Below are 17,745 nucleotides of genomic sequence, written 5' to 3' on the forward strand. Positions count from 1 at the left end.
CGGGCGGGGCGGGGAGCTCCCTCCCCCCAGTGGCGGCGCCAGCGAGACGTGCTCTGCCTCCCCCGCCACCAGCCGGTCTCTGGGCTCCCCTCCCCACAGGTCCCCGCAGGCCGGTCTCTGGGCTCCCCCTCCCCACAGGTCCGCGCAGCCAGGTCGCTTCTCTAGAGCCTCATCTTTCCCGTCTGTGAAATGGGTCAACAGAGATGGCGCGCAGAGAGGGGAACTGCGTCGCTTGATGGCAAAACCTGAACCCCCACCTACACAGCAGCCTGGCCCACCGTCTGCGGAGGAGCCCCCTCCTTTAGCTGTTGCCCAGGGCAGGAGGCAGCCTCACCCTCCCCTGGCACAGCCCCCTGGCTGGTTCCTGGGCCTCCATGTCCTCGTCTGTACGGTGGGCGCAGGCGGGGGACTAATGACGCACCTGGTGATGCAGGCCTTGCAGGCCCGTGGTGCTCGGCGAATGGAGGCTGCAGGCGTCACAGCTCAGAGGGGCCCCCAGTTTGCCAGGGTCACCCAGCCCGGGCCTGGGCACCCCTCCCCATCTCGCACGCTCTATCACCGCAGCCGGGCCTGTTCCCGTGGGCCGACCTGGTTGGCAGAGCCCTGAGCCTGCAGGATCACAGCGCCCATCCTGTCCTGGGGGAAGGTGGGCCGCACCGCCTCTCCCCGGGCTCAGGGCTCAGCGGGGGCCTCCTGGGCCCAGGTCCGACTTTCCCGGGCCCTGGCTTTTTTGTCCCCGGGGCCCTTCCACCTTTGACTGCACTGCTATGATGGCAAGTAAAATCCAGGCTAGACTCCACCCACCTTTCCTTCAGGTTTTAAAAGAAATGAAGGTATTTGCCCTAGGCACTGTGCCTCCTACCAGTGAAGGCGGCCTGGCCAGCCTCCGGGAGCTGCCAGCCTCGCCCCCTCCTGTGCAGAGGTGCCCGTGGCTTGGCCCAGTGACACACTTTCCTCCCCCGGAAGACCCGTGGGAGAAAGCGTGTGGCTTCCCTCCAGCCTCGCCCCTGCTGTGTGCAGGCTCCAGGCCCACGGGGCACCCGGGAGGCAGAGACTGCTGTCCCTACTACTTGCTGCACGTCAGGCCAGAGGGAGGGCTGGGCACAAACCCCCAAGGCCCTGCCCTCATGGAGTTAACAGCCTTTCTCAGGTGGGAGCCTGCAGCTCCGAGGACTCGCCGAGGTCTGGGTATAGCTGCGCCTGTCCATTGTTCTGTCTGTGTGCCTCCGTGACTTCTGCCCCCCTCCTCTCCAACCAGCCAGTCTGCCTATACCTGGGCAGCAGCCACAGCCCTCGTTGCCCCTGGCTCCCTTCCACGCCCTTCCTCCATCAGAACCCTCCGAGGCTCCCACTGCCTCAGCAGCCAGCCCAAGCCTTGTGCCTGGCACTCAAGGCCCTGCCAAGCTGGGGTCAGGCTGGCTACCCACCCCTTCCCGCCTCTCTGCCTTTGCACATGCTGTTCCCCTGCCTGAGCACCACTCCCCCATCCCCTCCCCCTGGGTGTCTCCACGTGTCCAAGTCTGACTGCTCTCCAGTGTCACCCAGGAAGCTCTTCCAGAACCCCAACTCTGTGCCCCCTCCCCTCCAAGTGGGCTGTGACCTCTGAACTCCACAGCACTGAGCATGGGAGCGTCCTTGGGCGTTTGTATGTGCCAGCCTCGAGGGACATATGTATTGAGCACCCGGTTGATTGACACTTGGCTAAGAATTCAAAGGTGGAGACATTTGTCCCTCAGCGTCATGAAGACGGGGCCTCCCAGCCGCCACAGAGCTGATGAGAAGGCTGAGGCCATTCTGTGCTTCAAGCCTTCGCATGCAACCCATTTTGTTCTTCCCGGGAGATTTTAAGATTTTTGCCTCCAAAGCCCTGACATTTCACACTGATGTTCCTCTCCGTGCGTCTAATTCCGTCCGTCATGCCAGCACACAGGGCCCATTCACACAGGAAACGCATACCCTTTATTTTCCAGAAAGAAATTAAAACACTGGTTTCCTTCCCTCCGTTTCTCACTTCTCTTTCTGGAACCCCAGTGACTCAATGCCCTGGACCTCCTGGCTGTCTTCTCACTTCCTTTTCTCTCCTACTTCTCCTGTTTGGTTCTTTTCTGCTTTCTTTACCTTCTGTGCGGTTTCCTCAACGTTCTCTTCCTGGCCTTCTCTTGCGTTCTTCAAGTTCGCCCTCCTGCTTTTTCTTTCCAGGGATTACTTTTTGTTTTCTGAATGCTATTTTTTTACTGTAACCTCCTGTTCCTTTTTCATGGATACAGTGTCTTCTCTTACTTCAACGGTAGTTTTCTTTCGTCTCTGAATCCTATGCGGTTTTTGTTTTCTGTTCGTAATTTCCTCAGATGCCTGGGAATCTTCGATGGCTGCTCATGGTTAGAAAAGAAAAAAGGAGGAGAATAAGTCAGTGGATGGTACTTGTTGGTTCAGCTTCACTTTAAGTTGAACTTGGTGGGCCATTTGGGAACTTCCTGGACTGTCAGTCTTTTCAGGATTTTCGTCTTGAACTGGTCAGATTCCCCAAGGTCCTCCAGGCCCTTGCTGGAGGGGCGGGGTCTGGCTCCAGGCTTCTGGGAGCTCCGTGGGGAGAACACTGGAGGCGGTCTCTGCATTCAGCATTCAGTGCCCACCTGTTTCGGCGGAGGACCCACATCCACCGCAGTCCCTGGCATGCCCAGCCCTTTCCAGAGCTCATCTCTGGATATTGGCTAGGATGGGGGGGGGGCACCACTCAGTGGCTAGAGAGAAGGAGGGGATCCAAAGATCTAACTGTTCCTCAAAGACACCTCCAAATGGTTCTCTCTACTTTAGCCTTTCACCTCAGATCTAGAAGCAGCCGGTGCTACCAGCTCCTAAACTTGGCTGTTGTGTGAATAAGGGTTGGTCCTCAGCTCCCCTGCCGGAGGGATTGGGCTGCCTGGGGGCCGCTAAGTCAGGTCACACTGGTCTGCCGGCTTTCTGGCTTTAGACATGCTGTTGCGGGGCCCCTTTCCTGTTCTCCCTGCCCCTGTGGGTTGATGTCTTTAAAAGATCCCTTTGCTGGGGATTTATGGGCTTCTGGAGGCTCCATTCCTGTCTCAACCTGAAACTCTCTTCCATGTCTGTTATGATCACAGCCTTGTATTAGCTTCGCCATAATTCACTTCACTCATCTCCTCTAGTTGGGCACACAGCTTATTCCCACTTTTTCTTTGTCAAAAGCAAGGCTGTCACGATGTCCCAAGAGTTAGGGCTTTAATTCTCAGGACACACTCACTGAAGATTTGCTGACATTCTACTTTGATCTTCCTCATTATGAGGTGTGTAGTGAGTGTGTAGTGAGTGTGTGTGTGTGTGTGTGTGTGTGTGTCCTGGCAGGGAATGAGAGAGAAGCAAAGGGCGAGGTGTATGTATGTGATTAGGGCAGTGGTTCTCAACCTTCCTAATTCCTCGACCCTTTAATACAGTTCCTCATGTTGTGGTGACCCCCAATTTCATTGTGACAAATTGAACATAATTAAAGCATAGTGATTAATCACAAAAACAATATGTAATTATATATGTGTTTTCCGATGGTCTTAGGCGACCCCTGTGAAAGGGTGGTTCAATCCCCAAAGGGGTCGCGACCCACAGGTTGAGAACCGCTGGATTAGGGTGAGGTCAGGAGATAGACTCTCTTTGACCCAGCCTCACACCAGCACTCAGAAGCCAGGGGACCCCAATTTCCATTCCTCTTCTGCCACCTACTCTTAGAGCCTTTGTCTGCTCACCCATAAATGGAGGATAACAGTGCCTATTCATCAGAGTGTAGCTGTGAGACATTAAATCAGCGAATGTCTGAAAAATATCCAGGGCTTTGTTCGGTGGAACAAACATTTATTGGGTGTTTATTAGGGGCTATGCACCGTGTCTGGTTTGTAGGAAACATTAAAGAGAGCTGTTCTCTTGCTTATCGCCCAGTGTTGCTGGGAGAATCAAGAAAGTACTCAAAGAATGGAGGCGTTTCAAGCACCTTCGGGTGCCAGTAGAAAGCCTGACCATTGCTTTGCGCAGTGCTGTTTAGTCAATAAATACTTTTAGGGCTCATGGTGGTGCAGGCTCGCGTTTTAGTCTCTTCCGTGGGGGTTGAAGTTGCGCACCGGGCACCCTAGACGCCTGCACGCAGCAGTGGAGTCGCGAGCGGGGCCGGAACCAGGAACTGCGGAACCTTTCTTCCCGCCCCGGGTGCCCGGTCCGCCCGGGAGGAAATGCGTCAGGGACCGCGCCGCGCCGCGCCGCCGCAGTCGTACGTCGGTCGCCCGGGTAACGCGCGTGGGGCCGGGTCCTCAGCATGAGCGTCCGCGTGGCGCGGGCCCTGGGGGCCTGGGGCTGGGGCGCGGGAGGCAGCCGCGGCGCCTCGAACTTCCGGCCGCCTCCGCCGGGCGCCGTGGACGTGGCCGAGCTGCTGCGAGATGCGACCACGGCGGACGAGGAGCCCCGGGAGCCGGCGGCGCGGCGGCTGCCCGGCCAGTGCTCGGTGCTGCTCTTCCCGGGCCAGGGCAGCCAGGTGGTGGGCATGGGCCGCGGGCTGCTGCGCTACCCGCGCGTCCGCGAGCTCTACGCCGCCGCGCGCCGCGTGCTGGGCTACGACCTGCTGGAGCTGAGCCTGCGCGGGCCGCAGGAGGCCCTGGACCGCACCGCGCACTGCCAGCCCGCCGTCTTCGTGGCCTCGCTGGCCGCCGTGGAGAAACTGCAGCACCTGCAGCCCGCGGTGAGGCCTGGGCTCCCACGGGGACACGCTGGGCGGGGTCCGAGCGCCCACTCCGTGCCAGGCGCTGCTCTGGGCGCCGGAGGTTCGGCCATGAACAAAAACCAAGGACCCTGCCCTGAGAGCTTGCATGGAGGGGAGGGAGACATGATATGGAATGAATGCACTGTGTACATGGCATAGTGTGTTAAAGACAAGTGTTGCACGAAGGGAAATAGAGCCGGGCCTCGGGAGTCAAGGGCCGGGTCGCTGTTTTAAATGATCCTTAATTTAAGTCCTAATGAATTTGGGAGGGTGGAACGTCATCCCTAAAGGTCATTGAGAAGATGTCTGGGGATGTCACTTCACCTGCAGGTGTGAATTGATTGCTGTTATGATTTAACACGATCAAGACAGGAAGTATGCCCCTGGCTGGTCTGGCTCCTTGGATAGAGCCTTGGCCTGCAGACTGAAGGGTGGCGGGTTCGAGTCTAGTCAAGGGCACGGAACTCGGTCGGGGTGTGTGCGGGAGGCAACCAATCGATGGGTCTCTCTCACATTGATGTTTCTCACTTTCTCTCTCACTCCCTCTAAAAACCAATGGAAAAGTATCCTTAGATGAGGATTAACAAAACAAAAACAGCCCAACAGCCCTAACTGGTTTGGCTCAGTGGATAGAGCCTTGGCCTGCAGACTGAAGGGTCCCAGTTTCGATTCTGGTCAAGGGCATGTGCCTTGGTTGCGGGCATATTCCCGGTGGGGGGTGTGCAGGAGGCAGTTGATCGATGTTTCTCTCTCATCGATGTTTCTAACTCTCTATCCCTCTCCTTCCTCTCTGTAAAAAATCAATAAAATATATAAAAACAAACAAGAAGAAAAAAACCCAGCCCAACAAGACAGTAAATGTGAAGCTAGTACTTTAAACCCTTCACTCCATTTCATCCTCACAACCTCGTGAGGAAGAGACTGTAGTTTGTGGATGAGGAAAGGAGACTCAGAAATGAAAGGGAGCAGCTGCGTGGTCCTCTTGAGCTGTGATAACAACATTCACCGAGGGCTTACCCGTCACCTTCACGTAATTCTCTCAGCCGCCCTGGGACCGGGTCCTGCTCCTCATTTCACGGATGAGAGATCAGGCTGAGAGAGGTTAGGGGACTGTCCCAAGCTAAGAATCCAATCCCACGCTGGGTGACGCGGGAAGTCGTTCTTTTCACTTCTGTGCTTAGCTCCCTCCGGCTCCCTCCGGCCTGGGAGGCGGCTCCGGGGCCTCGGAGTCAGCCAGGGGCCTTCGCTTGCCGGGGAAGTTCCTCACCAGGAAAGGGCCTAGGTCTGTGATTGTCCTCTGAGAGCCGGAGCCCCAGGCCCGCCCAGCCTGGCTCCCGGAGCCCCCGCCAGCTCTCCAGAGCAGAGCCCGACTGTCCCGAGAACAGGCCTCACGTTCTGCATCTATCACCGCAGGTTATTGAGAGCTGTGTCGCCGCCGCTGGCTTCAGTGTGGGAGAATTCGCAGCCCTAGTGTTTGCCGGAGCCATGGAATTCTCTGAAGGTACCAGAGAGGGCTTTGGTGTGGCGCAGGGGTGTCGTCTTGCTGGGCTCACTGGAGAGAAGGGACATTGCCAGCAACAACTCTGCACCCACGAGGGAGCTAGAGGGGCATATAGATAGGGATGCCATGGAACGAGGCCCATACGGCACCTGATTCTCTCACGCTGGGAGAGCTCATCGCGTTTTCCTTTCTTCTGTGATCTCATGGGATCTGCGTGCTTGACCGTCCTCTCCGCTGTCCTGTGCATTCTCGGTCCACCGCACGCCTTCAGTGCCTGTCACCTGCAGACACTCAGTGCAGTTCACTGAATGGAAAGGAGGAAGTGGATGTTTGATCTTGAGTTTCACTTCGTAAGAGTTTTGCATAGAGTTAAGAGTTTGCATAGAGTTGCACGGCAGCGTAAGAGTGTTTGTTTGCAGTTGGCCCCTCTGGCCTGGGTACCTGGCTTGGGGCATGCTCAGTGCAGACAGGAATCTGAGTGAGGAGCCCTGGCAAAGGACTTGAATAGACATTTTTCCAAAGATACACAATGGCCAATTAGCACATGAGAAGATGTGCCACATTGCTCATCATTAGGGAAATGCACATCGAAACCACCATGAGCCCGGCTGGTGTGCTCGGCTGTTGAGCATGGACCCATGAACCAGGAGTTCACAGTTTGATTCTGAGTCAGGGCACATGCTTGGTTTTCGGGCTCAATCCCTTTAGGGGGCGTGCAGGAGGCAGCCAATCAATGATTCTCTCTCATCATTGATATCTCTATCTCTCCCTCTCCCTTCCTCTCTGAAATCAATAAAAGCATATTTTAATAAAACAACAAACCACATGAGATACTACTTCACATCTACCAGGATGGCTTTTTTTAAATTTATTTTTCATTTATTTTATTTTATTTTAATATATTTTTATTGATTTCAGAAAGGAAGGGAGAGAGAGATAGAAACATCAATGATGAGAGAGAATCATTGAACGGCTACCTCCTGCACGCCCCCCACTGGGGATTGAGCCTACAACCTGGGCATGTGACCTTGACCAAAATCAAACCTGGGAGTCTTCAGTCCGCAGGCTGACACCCTATCCACTGAGCCAAACCGGCTAGGGCTCCACTAGGATGGCTTTAATTTAAAACATCAGTAACAAAAAGGAAAATAGTCAGTGTTGGCAAGAGTGTAGAAAATAGGAACCTTCCACGGTGCTGGTGACGGTGTGAAATGTGCAGCCGCTGTGGAGAGCGTGGTGCTCCCTCAGAAAGCGGAGCATAGAATCACCTGTGAGCCAGGAGTTGTTCCCGGAGGTCTGTACCTAAGATGGAAGCATGTCCACCCAGGAAAACGCGTACACAGGTGTGTGTAATAGCCAAAGGCGGAAGCAGTGCAAATGTCCGTCGTCAGATGAGCGGAAAAGCTAATCATGTGTCCGTGGTGGAATATTAGTCAGGAGTGAAGAGGGGTGAAGCATCGACAGGCTGCAACATGGATGAACCTCAAACAGATGCTCAGTGAGGAGCCAAGCGGGCACAGACTGTGTGATGCTGGCAAATGAAATGTCCAGAGACTACAGATTAGTGGTTGCTGGGGTGGAGGGAAGGAGAAACGGAGTGATTACCCTCAGCAGGTGGGATAGTGGACAGCTTTATGGGGTGTGGACAGTTTTGAAACGTTGCACAGCATGAATACAAGTACCACTGCCTTGTACACTTGAAACTGCTTATATTTTTTGTGAATTTCACCTGTGTTTTATTTATTATTTTTATTATTATTTTTTTTAATATATTTTTATTGATTTCAGAGAGGAAGGAAGAGGGAGAGAGAGATAGAAACATCCGGGATGAGAGAGAGTCATGGTGGATCGGCTGCCTCCTGCAAGTCCTCCAATGGGGATCGAGCCCACAACTCAGGCGTGTGCCCTTTACCAGAATCAAACCTGGGACCTTTCAGTTCGCAGGCCAACGCTCTATCCACTGAGCCAGACCGGCTAGGGCTCACCTCAGTGTTTTAAAAATATATAGCACTATTAAGGAAATGAAAAGGTTTCATATTTCCTACCTGCTAATAAAACTCTCTTGTACGTGCATAGTTTTATGCGTGAGTGATTTTCAGAATTATAGCAGGTGTACATTCTGTGTTCAGTTTTCTCACTTGACGTTTTGCACAGCTACTTCCTGAATGCCTGCATGGGAGGATGTCCCATGTTCTCTCTCGTGTGTGTCCTCTGCTATGTCCCACTACAGGCTCTTATGCATTCGCTGCCAGTACGGGGCTAAGAGCTCAGTGCAAACATATGTCGGTACCAAGTGAATGAGGATGTTGGAGAGACAGTGCAGGACTCGCTCCTCAGGCTTCTCTGCTGTCCCATCCAACCCAGGACTGGCCCCTCGGTCTGGTCAGGGACAGTAGGTACAGGTCGTTCCTGGGTCATGACCATTGGCACTGCCTACCTGGGTCCAGCCCTGTCCTCTCCCCTCTCTTGAGCCACGGAACCAGGAGCCTGTGCTCTCGATCGTGCTGCTCTGAGTGAGGGCGGTGGTGCCTGATTTATAATAATTACGTTATTGAAACTCTTGTAATTGTTTGTAGTTTGTACATTTTTCCAAATACCTGCTGGCTCCTGTTTTCCTCTTCAACAAGATTTCTCTTAAGTAATAAAGTAATTAATAACACTCCTGACTTTTCACAGCAGTCCAGGCAGAGACAGGCTATTATCCTCATTGTACTGACTAAAAACTTGACGTGGAAGGAGACCACGACTTGCCCAAGCAGCGTGCCCCGAGCACCTGCCTTGACCGCACACCAGGGTCTCAGGGTCTCGGCGGCAGCACTGTTGGCACTTTGGACAGATCATTGTTTGCTTTGGGGGTGCTCTGCATGTTGAGTAGCATCCCTGGCCTCTGCCCACCAGTTGCCAGCAGCACCCCTCTCCCCCCAGGGTGACAATGAAAAAATGCCTCCAGACACTGCCCTGGGGGCAAGATCACCCTGGTCAGACCTGACACCAAGCCAGCCTCCAGGCGGGAGCTCTGTGGGTCCATCTGTGCTGGCCGAGGACAGCACTGCTTCCTGGTGGCAGTGGCACATCTCTGGTAGACGCAGACAGAACGACGGCCGTGTGGCCGGGGACATGCCGACGTCAGTGCCTCGGCACGCCGTGCAGAGCTGTGCCGTGTCCCACAGCCTGAGCTTCCCTCCTTACGTGCACTGATTTCCCAACGCACTTCTCTCCGGCCAGGTCTGTATGCGGTGAAGGTCCGGGCGGAGGCGATGCAGGAAGCCTCGGAAGCCGTCCCCAGCGGGATGCTGTCCGTCCTCGGCCGGCCCCAGACCAAGTTCACGTTCGCCTGTCTGGAAGCCCGGGAGCACTGCAAGACCCTGGGCATAGAGGACCCCGTGTGTGAGGTGGCCAACTACCTCTTCCCGGACTGCAGGGTGATCTCGGGACACCTGGAGGTTGGTGTTGACGGGAAGCCTCCCAGACCTAGTCCCGGGCAGAGGCGGGGCTCTTCCACCCCGTGAGCCCCAGCGGCGCGGCGGGCGCTCTGCCCAGCCGTGGTCTTGGGAAGTAGGTGAGGGCCGGGAGCGTGGGCAGTGAGCGATGCAGAGGAGGCCGAAGGCTGGGTGCCATCCCCGCCTCACACGGACAGGCAGGGACCGCCAGCCCACCTGAGTCGTAAAGGGCTGGCCAGATGGTCTCCAGGGCCTCCCTATAGAACATTCTGGGCTTCTCACAGCCTTGCTGTGCTGCCTCCTTAGAGCGGGGAGAGCCGTCTCCTGTTGGGCTGCTCCGCCCGCCCTGCTTGCTCCCAGATGTCTGCTTCTGCACCGAGTTAATCCTGCACGTCCCTCCATTTGCCGCTTCCCCCCACGGCACTTCCCAGCAGCTCCTCCGTAACAGGCGCTGAGGGCCCCATGGCTGATAAGCCGGGTTCCTGCCATTGAAGGGAGGCCGCCGGGAGCGGATGAGCCAGGTTTCAGGGCACAGTAAGGGCCGGGCTGTCCACTAGTGGGCCTGCGGCGGTGCCTGGAGGAGATGGATGCCAGGGAGGGTGCCCGCCCGCCCGCCTCAGGCTGAGTGCAGACGGGAACCCGAGGGAGGGCTGGGGCGCAGGGCGCTGTTCACACGCCTTGTCTGGTCCTCCCAGCCGGTCTTGCCCTGCGGCAGGGCGTCTGGGCTCAGCTTCACACACGAGGAAGTGGAGGCAGAGGGCAAGTGAGGGAGGCGAGGGAGGCAGAACCGGGGCTGAGGCCGGTCTCACTCGAGTGCTTTCCTGCACTTGGCTGCTCAGTGCTCCCTCTAAGCCAGTGGTTCTCAACCTTCCTAACGCCGCGACCCTTTAATACAGTTCCTCATGTTGTGGTGACCCCCAATTTCGTTGTTACAAATTGAACATAATTAAAGCATAGTGATTAATCACAAAAACAATATGTAATTATAAATGTGTTTTCTGATGGTCTTAGGTGACCCCTGTGAAAGGGTCATTAGACCCCCAAAGGGGTCACGACCCACAGGTTGAGAACCGCTGCTCTAAGGCCTTGCCAGCAGCCGGGTGTCCTGTCTCTCCCGAGTCAGCGAGAGCCAGCAGGCCCCTCTGTGACAAGATGGTGAGGAGACCAGCTACAGTGGCCCCCGCGTCGTCATGAAGCTGGCTGCTCGTTCCCAGCCGTGGGGCGAAGCGCAGGGTGGGCCAGGCGGGCCCCAGCCGGCAGGCTCTCCCTCGCAGGCTCCCGGGCAGGGGGGCATCGTCCAGTGGCCCCCGGGGTCCCTGGTGTGGCCTTTCGGTTCTGTGGGAAGTGCCGGGGTCTTCCCCCCAGGATGTAAACACTCGGCGCCTCCGCTGGACCCGCTGACTGAGCGCCAGCCACAGGGGAGCCTGCTGGGCCCCACCTGGGCCCCACCTGGGACTCGAGGTGGAGGAGTGGGAGGCTCCATGGAAAGCACTAGGGGACCCACTGCAGTGATGCAGGGTCCACGCAGGATGCTGTGTCACAGTCCTGCGTGGTGGGAGGCCCAGCATGGAGCCAACAGGCCTCCGTGCAGAGGCTGCTGGGGCACGGCCCTCCGGGAGATGGGGTGACGGACGTGAGGCCCCAGGGCAGGCAGGGCCAGCTGGGTTCTGCCGCAGTGACAGCCCGAACCCCTCAGCAGTCCCCGCAGGTGAGGTCCCCACCCGGGTAAGGTGTGCTGGGTGATGCTGGGCTGGGCTCTACCTGGCACCTGCCCCGGGGTTCAAGCTGCTTGGGGCAGCCTCTGTGTGGGACATTGACAAACAGCATGGGAGAGTGAGTGACAGGAGGGCCGAGGGCTGCCCTGGCCACGCCTGGGCGGCCAGGATACACCCCTGCAGGGAGGGGCCCCCAGAGGTGCCATGCCACCCAAAACAGTAAGCCACCTCCTGTGGGGGCACACACTAGGTCCCCTGTTACAAAGTTCCCCGGTGGGCATGGATGGGCTTGGTATTCCAGAGAATGACTGCTAACCCTTAAATAGCACTTGTTTGCCAAGCGTAGTTCTCCTTAACCGCCCTATAACTCCTGCCGGTACCCCATTTTAGAGAGGAGGAAACTGAGGCACAAGAGGTGAAGTAAAATCGCCCAAGACCATGCAACTGCCATGACCTTTTTGAGGCGTAACTTAGTCTTCCAGGGAGCAGCTGGCCCAGGCTCTGAGCAGGCCCTGATGGTGTCGGGTTGGGGGGAGCAGGCTGTGGATGGTGTTGGCTTTGGGGGGAATGGCAGACTGTTTAGGGCACAGGTCCCAGTGGAGTGCGGCCCTGGGCCATGTCCTGAGAGCAAAGCGTCTCTTAAGAATATCTATTGTTGCCGAAACCGGTTTGGCTCAGTGGATAGAGCGTCGGCCTGTGGACTGAAAGGTCCCAGGTTCGATTCCGGTCAAGGGCATATACCTGGGTTGCGGGCACATCCCCAGTAGGAGATGTGCAGGAGGCGGCTGATCGATGTTTCTCTCTCATCGATGTTTCTAACTCTCTATCCCTCTCCCTTCCTCTCTGTAAAAAATCAATAAAATATATTAAAAAAAAATCTATTGTTGGAGACATTTGGAAGTTATGTTGTTAGCAAGCAGCTCCTGGTTTAGGCCTGTTGGCCTCGGATCAGGATGGGCTTCCGGAGGAGAGCTCTCTTCTTCCGCAGGGAAGCCCGGAGGAGGGGCCCCGGGAAGACCCTGCGCTGGGAAATGAGCTGGGAGCCTCCTGGGTTTTCATGTTGGAGGTTCCTTAGTAACGTGAGAACAGGCCCTGGTAAACATGACGAGGGGTAGCGGAATTCGATTGAAAATGGACACATTAGACCTGCAGTTGCCAACCAGCGGCCTGCAGACCACTGGTGGTCCATGAGGTCCGAAAGGTTGGCGACGGCTGGTTTAAGGAAACCTCTGGAGCAGCGGTCGCCAACTGGTGGTCCGTGAGGTCCGAAAGGTTGGTGACCGCTGCATTAAACAGTGCATTTCAAAATGTTTTCTTTTAAGTATTTTATGTTGATTTTTATTTTCAAATATTTTCATTGATTTCAGAGAGGGAGGGAGAAGGAGATAGAAACATCAATGATGAGAGAGAATCATTGATCGGCTGCCTCCTGCACACCCCCCACTGGGGATCGAGCCCACAACCTGGGCCTGGGCCCTGACCGGGAATCGAACTGGCAACCTTTCAGTGCACAGGGCTGTGCTCAACCAGCAGCCACTCCGGCCAGGGCTACATAGTGCTCTTTTGTTATCAGACTCTGTCACACCCCTCCGATCTGATCACTTCCCAGCAACCTTTTAAAGTAGATGAAATTGTGCTTTTTGGGGATGGAATGAGAAGTTCAGAGGCCGAGTGGTTTGCCTGGGGCCACCAAGCTAGTGAATGACAGTGCTGAGATGGGACCCAGATCCCACGGTTCCAGCCTCAGATCTCTCAGCCACACTGTGGTCGGCTGCCTGGGCGACCGGTGAATGGTCAGGTCCTGGAGGAGGCCCCCTGGGGCAGGGACTCAGGAGCCGCTCTAACGAATGAGGTGAATAGAGCCGTCACCCCTGTGGTTGCAGGAGGAGGTGTGGGAGGTGTGGATGAGCATGTTCTGGACACGGGGCTGTGACGGAGCCGTGCTGGCTGCTGTGTCTTCCCCTGAGCTTTGCTTGGCTTACCGCTCCACCCTTTTCCTTGCAGGCTCTGCAATTTCTCCAGAAGAATTCCTCCAAGTACCACTTCAGACGCACCAAGATGCTGCCGGTCAGCGGGGCCTTCCACACCCGCCTCATGGAGCCCGCCGTGGAGCCCCTGGCGCAGGTCCTCAAGGCCATCGACGTGAAGATGCCCCTGGTCTCCGTGCACGCCAACGTCAGCGGGAGCAGGTACATGCACCCTAAGCACATCCAGCAGCTGCTGGTGAAGCAGGTGGTCTCCCCGGTGAAGTGGGAGCAGACGATGCACGCCTTGTACGAGAGGAAGAAGGGCTCCGACTTCCCCAGGACCTTCGAGGTGGGGCCCGGGAAGCAGCTGGGCGCCATCCTGAGGAGCTGCAACCTGCAGGCCTGGAAGTCCTACAGCCACGTGGAAGTGCTCGAGGCCGACGAGGCCGCGGACGAGGACCTGTAGGGTCTCCGATGACCACGGGGTGGGGTGAGGTGCGGTGGGGGCGGCGGGGGCTGAGCCAGCCTGGCCTCCCCAGAGGAGGCTGTTCCTGCTGCTTCCTGTCCAGCCTCCGCCGCCAGTGATGGGGAGGGACTGTGTGACGCCATGTAAAGCACATAAAGTGAGTATTTATACAACACAGTCCATTTCTCCTCTAGGCATGTTTGGATGCTGGGGAAGGGACAGCTATGCTGGTTATGTGAAGACTGCTGAGTCTTGCCGTAGTTGAACCTTGATTGCTGTTGGTGCCCCTGGGAGGAACTGATCTCCAGGCCAATTGGCTGTGAGGACCAGCTGCCCTACAGTGGGAGAGCTGCTATGCAGGAGACACCCCTATGGAGCAGCACACCCCTATGCTTCAGTGGGGCTTTGGTGCTCACTGTGTCTGCTCTTTGAGTGTGTTGCTTGTGTAAAGTTGTAATCTGGTATGATCTGAAGCTGTCTACTGGTTCTAGTTTCTGCCCTGGTGCCAGACAATCCAGTTCCTCCCTGTATGTCTGGGTCCCCCAGCGCCTTAACCCCGGCGCTGGAGCTCAGAGGAAGCAGGACCTTGTAAGTTCAGTGCATGCGCTGGCCCTTTAAGAGGAACAGCTGGGTCTCCAGCAGCCTCTGTCACTGAGCCCCAATCCCTGCTGGTGTTCACAGCCTGTGTTACGGGGACTTACCTTCCCAGCTCTGGGAGCCTGGGCTGTGGGGCTGGGACCGCTGCTCCTCACGGGGGGCCTCCACAGAGACCCTCTCCCTCCTGATTAAAGAAGGGGCACGCGTGGGTGCCGGTCCGGCCTGTCCGTTCCTCTGCCCCTCCGACCAGCGGGCTTTCTCGTAGGACTTCCATTCAGCCGGCTTTCAGGCGATGGTGGTGGTTTGAGTTGTAATGCTGATGCGGTGTGGGAGGCAGGGGTACCGGACCGGCGTTTACCTACGCTGCCACCTCGGTTCTCTCCTTGGGGTTTTCATTGATCAGACAGTGGGCAGGCCTTCCTGGGAGTGAAGCGTGCGTCTGTCTTCAGATGCTGCTGATGTGCTGACTCTTCAAATCCTGGGTGGGCTTCTGGTGTTAACTCCAGTGTTTCTCAGCAGGGCCCTGCTGGCCTCCGGGTAGAACCAGCCTCCCCTGCGGGAACCCCTGCTGCGGGCAGCTGTGCCGGCTCCTGGCCACTGTGACCCCCAAACACACCGTCTCCACAGCCCTGGCCGAGAGCCACTGCGGATATGCCCACTGTCCAGGCACTCCTTGAAGAACTGTTTTTTGTTTTTTTAAAATATATTTTTATTGATTTCAGAGAGGAAGGGAGAGGGAAATAGAAACATCAGTGATGAATCATGGATCGGCTGCCTCCTGCATGCCCCACACTGGGGATCGAGCCCGCAACCCGGGCATGTGCCTTGACCGGGAATCGAACCATGACCTGCTGGTTCATAGGCTGACGCTCAACCACTGGGCCACGCCGGCCGGGCAAAGAACTTTGTTATTATTGTAAGTGATCGCCAGTTCTGCTGGAATCCCCTTTGCAGAGTGCTGAGCAACTCGGTCAGACCAGCTCCTGGGCGGGCTGCGCTGCCGGCAGGGAGGTGTCCGAGGTCCCTCAGCCCCAGAAGTCCCGAGTGAGGGAGCGGGGTGCGTGGGGGACAGCGGGTGTGGCAGGCCTGCTGCTCCTCCAGAAGGGTGCCCTGGGTCTGCGCATGCTCCAAGCTACAGGAGGAGCCGGGACAGCCAGCGAGAGGCAGTGGCACCAGAGGGACCCCGAGGGTGTGGCGAGAACCTCCACCAGGAGCCCTGGGTTGGGGTGGATGGGTGGGCCCTCACCCTGCCCCTGCCAACTGAATCTGGAGGAGACAGGGAGGGAGTTGTGGAGGAGCCGAGTCTCGGGGGCCCACATACTCCCCTTAAAGGGCTGGCGGCCAGTCCTCCTCCCTGGGGACATCAACACCCTCTGTGCAGGGGGTCCCTCCATCTTTGGGTGCCCTGTCAGTGGTGAGCCCTGGCTCCCTGGTCTGCCTGGATTGGGTGCTGCCCTCCTGCCCTGGCAGGAGCAGGGTGCCCCGGGCACCCTTCTGAGCCTCCACCTCGCCTCATCTCCAGGAATCCTGACCAGACCAGGGCCATGTTCATGTTCAAAGGCCCCCGAAATGGAAGATGACAGGACCCCTCCTGGCCCCACAGCCTGGTACCTGCTCTGGGAGGAGCTTCACTGCCCCGGCAGCCTCTGCCTCAGGTCCCCGGGGAGTGGGGTCGTGTCCACCCTGGGCGAGCCCAGCCTGCTGGAGAGAGCTGCTGTGGGGGTGAGGGGAGCACTGTGCAGATTCCTTAGGAATCCCGCGCCCTGCCTGGGAGGAACAGGCCACTGGTCCTTCCTTTTGGGGTTTGAAGAGTGATTTCTGAGGCCGTCATGGACTCTGACTGAAGCTGGTTTTAACGAGGAAAGGGGCACCTTTCTGACCTGTGGGAATCCTGGTGCCCCTGCCCAGCCCCCCCTCCTGTGCGTGCTCAGAGGCTGCACCACGCCCGCAGGCAGGGCTGGGTGAGCACACGCGGGAGGGCAGGCAGCCCAAGGAAAGAATCCCTATGGTCGATTTCAGGCACCAAGACATGAGGGGCGGAGTGAACCGGTGCTTTGGGGCCCACGCAGCACTAGGGTGTGGGGGGAGCTCAAGGCTGTGACGCAGGCAAGTGGCTGGGCCATGCTCCCCCCCCCCCCCCCGCATCATCTCCCTCCAAAGGGCAAGATGGAGCTCACGCTGCAAACCCAGAGAGGACCAGAGACGAATGGAAACCAACATTTTATTGACTCTCCTCACCCCTCAAAATCTACTCCAGCAGATTCTGCTGCGGGCATCACAGACAGGGTGTGACCAGCACTCCCCCAGCGCCTGCTGCATGGCCCACAGGAGAGGATGGCTCCTGGGGCCAGGAGGACAGTTAGCCATGAAGATCCCAGAGGTATAATTCATTTCTCTTACAAAAAACAAACCAGAAAAACACGTATGAAACCTCAGGAGTGTCCCAGCACTCGGAATTTAAATATAAAAAAGGGATCATAAGAAAACAGTTAAAAAGACAAAACCAACAAGACCACCTCCAGGGTGGTGGGGGGGAGGGGCCAGCCCGCCCCGCGCTGGCCAGCAGCGCGTCACTGGAGGAGGTGCAGGCCCCAGTCTAGCAGCAGCGCCAGCAGCAGCAGCCCGGACAGCTTGCGCCCCCGTCCCTGGGGGGGGGACACCTGTGAGAGGAAGGGGAGCGTGAGGACCACCTGGGGGGCTGGTGGTCAGCCCTGTGGGTGAGTGGGGTGTGAGGGGAAGTCGGTAAGGCGGGTGAACAAGGGCATCTCCCGCAGGAACGGGGCTCTGGGACCTGGTCCAGAGAGGAGGGCAGGAGGTAGAGGCAAGTGCCCCCAAGGACAGGCTGAGGGGTGGGGGGCAATCCACTGCCGGTGGGCGGACGGGTCGGGGGTCGGGAATGCTGCTCAGGACAAGCGTCCCCTGCCCTGGCAGGTGAGTGAGGAACCGGAGGAAGGTGTGGAGCAGGTGTGGAGCAGGCAAGGCACCCGAGGGTCCGTGCCCGGTCAGCAATCCCAATCTCAACCCAGAGGCCTCTGGGACCAGGCAGAAGTGGGTGGAGCAGGCGAGACTAGCACAGGGAGCGGGGGGACTGGGGCCACGAGAGGAACGCTTTACGGAGCAGCTCCGCTGCCCAGGCTTACCCAGGCCCTGAGGATCAGGAAGCTCCAGAACCTTCTGTTCCCCCTGAGGTAAGGGAGGCCACCCATAACACTGGTAAGGACCACCCTCAGGCCGGTCTGGTTGTAGGTGTGCGCGAAGCTGATGAGACAAATGGGAGCGGGAGCGGCCATTACCGCGCGGACAGGG

The 17,745-nt window shown here is 57.4% G+C and overlaps 2 protein-coding genes across 6 annotated transcripts in view; one reads left to right on the top strand and one right to left on the bottom strand.

The window, feature by feature from the left end:
* Nucleotides 1-4,260: 4,260 nt before the first annotated feature.
* On the top strand, nt 4,261-14,019 carry MCAT (malonyl-CoA-acyl carrier protein transacylase). 2 transcript variants are annotated; one of them, XM_006108006.3, is made up of 4 exons: nt 4,269-4,732; nt 6,167-6,254; nt 9,480-9,697; nt 13,414-14,019. In XM_006108006.3, exons 1-4 carry the CDS (start codon nt 4,313-4,315, stop codon nt 13,840-13,842), a joined length of 1,155 nt encoding a protein of 384 aa, XP_006108068.1. In that variant the 5' UTR covers nt 4,269-4,312; the 3' UTR covers nt 13,843-14,019. The 2 variants fall into 2 exon arrangements, with proteins under 2 accessions (XP_023604443.1, XP_006108068.1); XM_023748675.1 differs by lacking the exon at nt 9,480-9,697 and having other exon boundaries at nt 4,261-4,732; nt 13,414-13,792.
* A 2,625-nt stretch (nt 14,020-16,644) lies between these two features.
* The window catches only part of BIK (BCL2 interacting killer), a 9,863-nt gene continuing 8,762 nt past the window's right edge, over nt 16,645-17,745 (bottom strand). For all 4 annotated transcript variants that reach the window (XM_014450024.2, XM_023748676.1, XM_014450022.2 and 1 more), the window contains 2 exons: nt 17,580-17,697; nt 16,645-17,099 (listed from right to left, as the gene is read on the bottom strand). In XM_014450024.2, coding sequence (XP_014305510.1) covers nt 17,010-17,099; nt 17,580-17,697 — 208 coding nt within the window. In that variant the 3' untranslated portion in view covers nt 16,645-17,009. The remainder of the gene's footprint in view (nt 17,100-17,579; nt 17,698-17,745) is intronic.

The sequence above is a fragment of the Myotis lucifugus genome, unplaced genomic scaffold (assembly GCF_000147115.1).
Source record: "Myotis lucifugus unplaced genomic scaffold, Myoluc2.0 scaffold_1654, whole genome shotgun sequence".
NCBI classification, from domain to species: Eukaryota; Metazoa; Chordata; class Mammalia; order Chiroptera; family Vespertilionidae; genus Myotis; species Myotis lucifugus.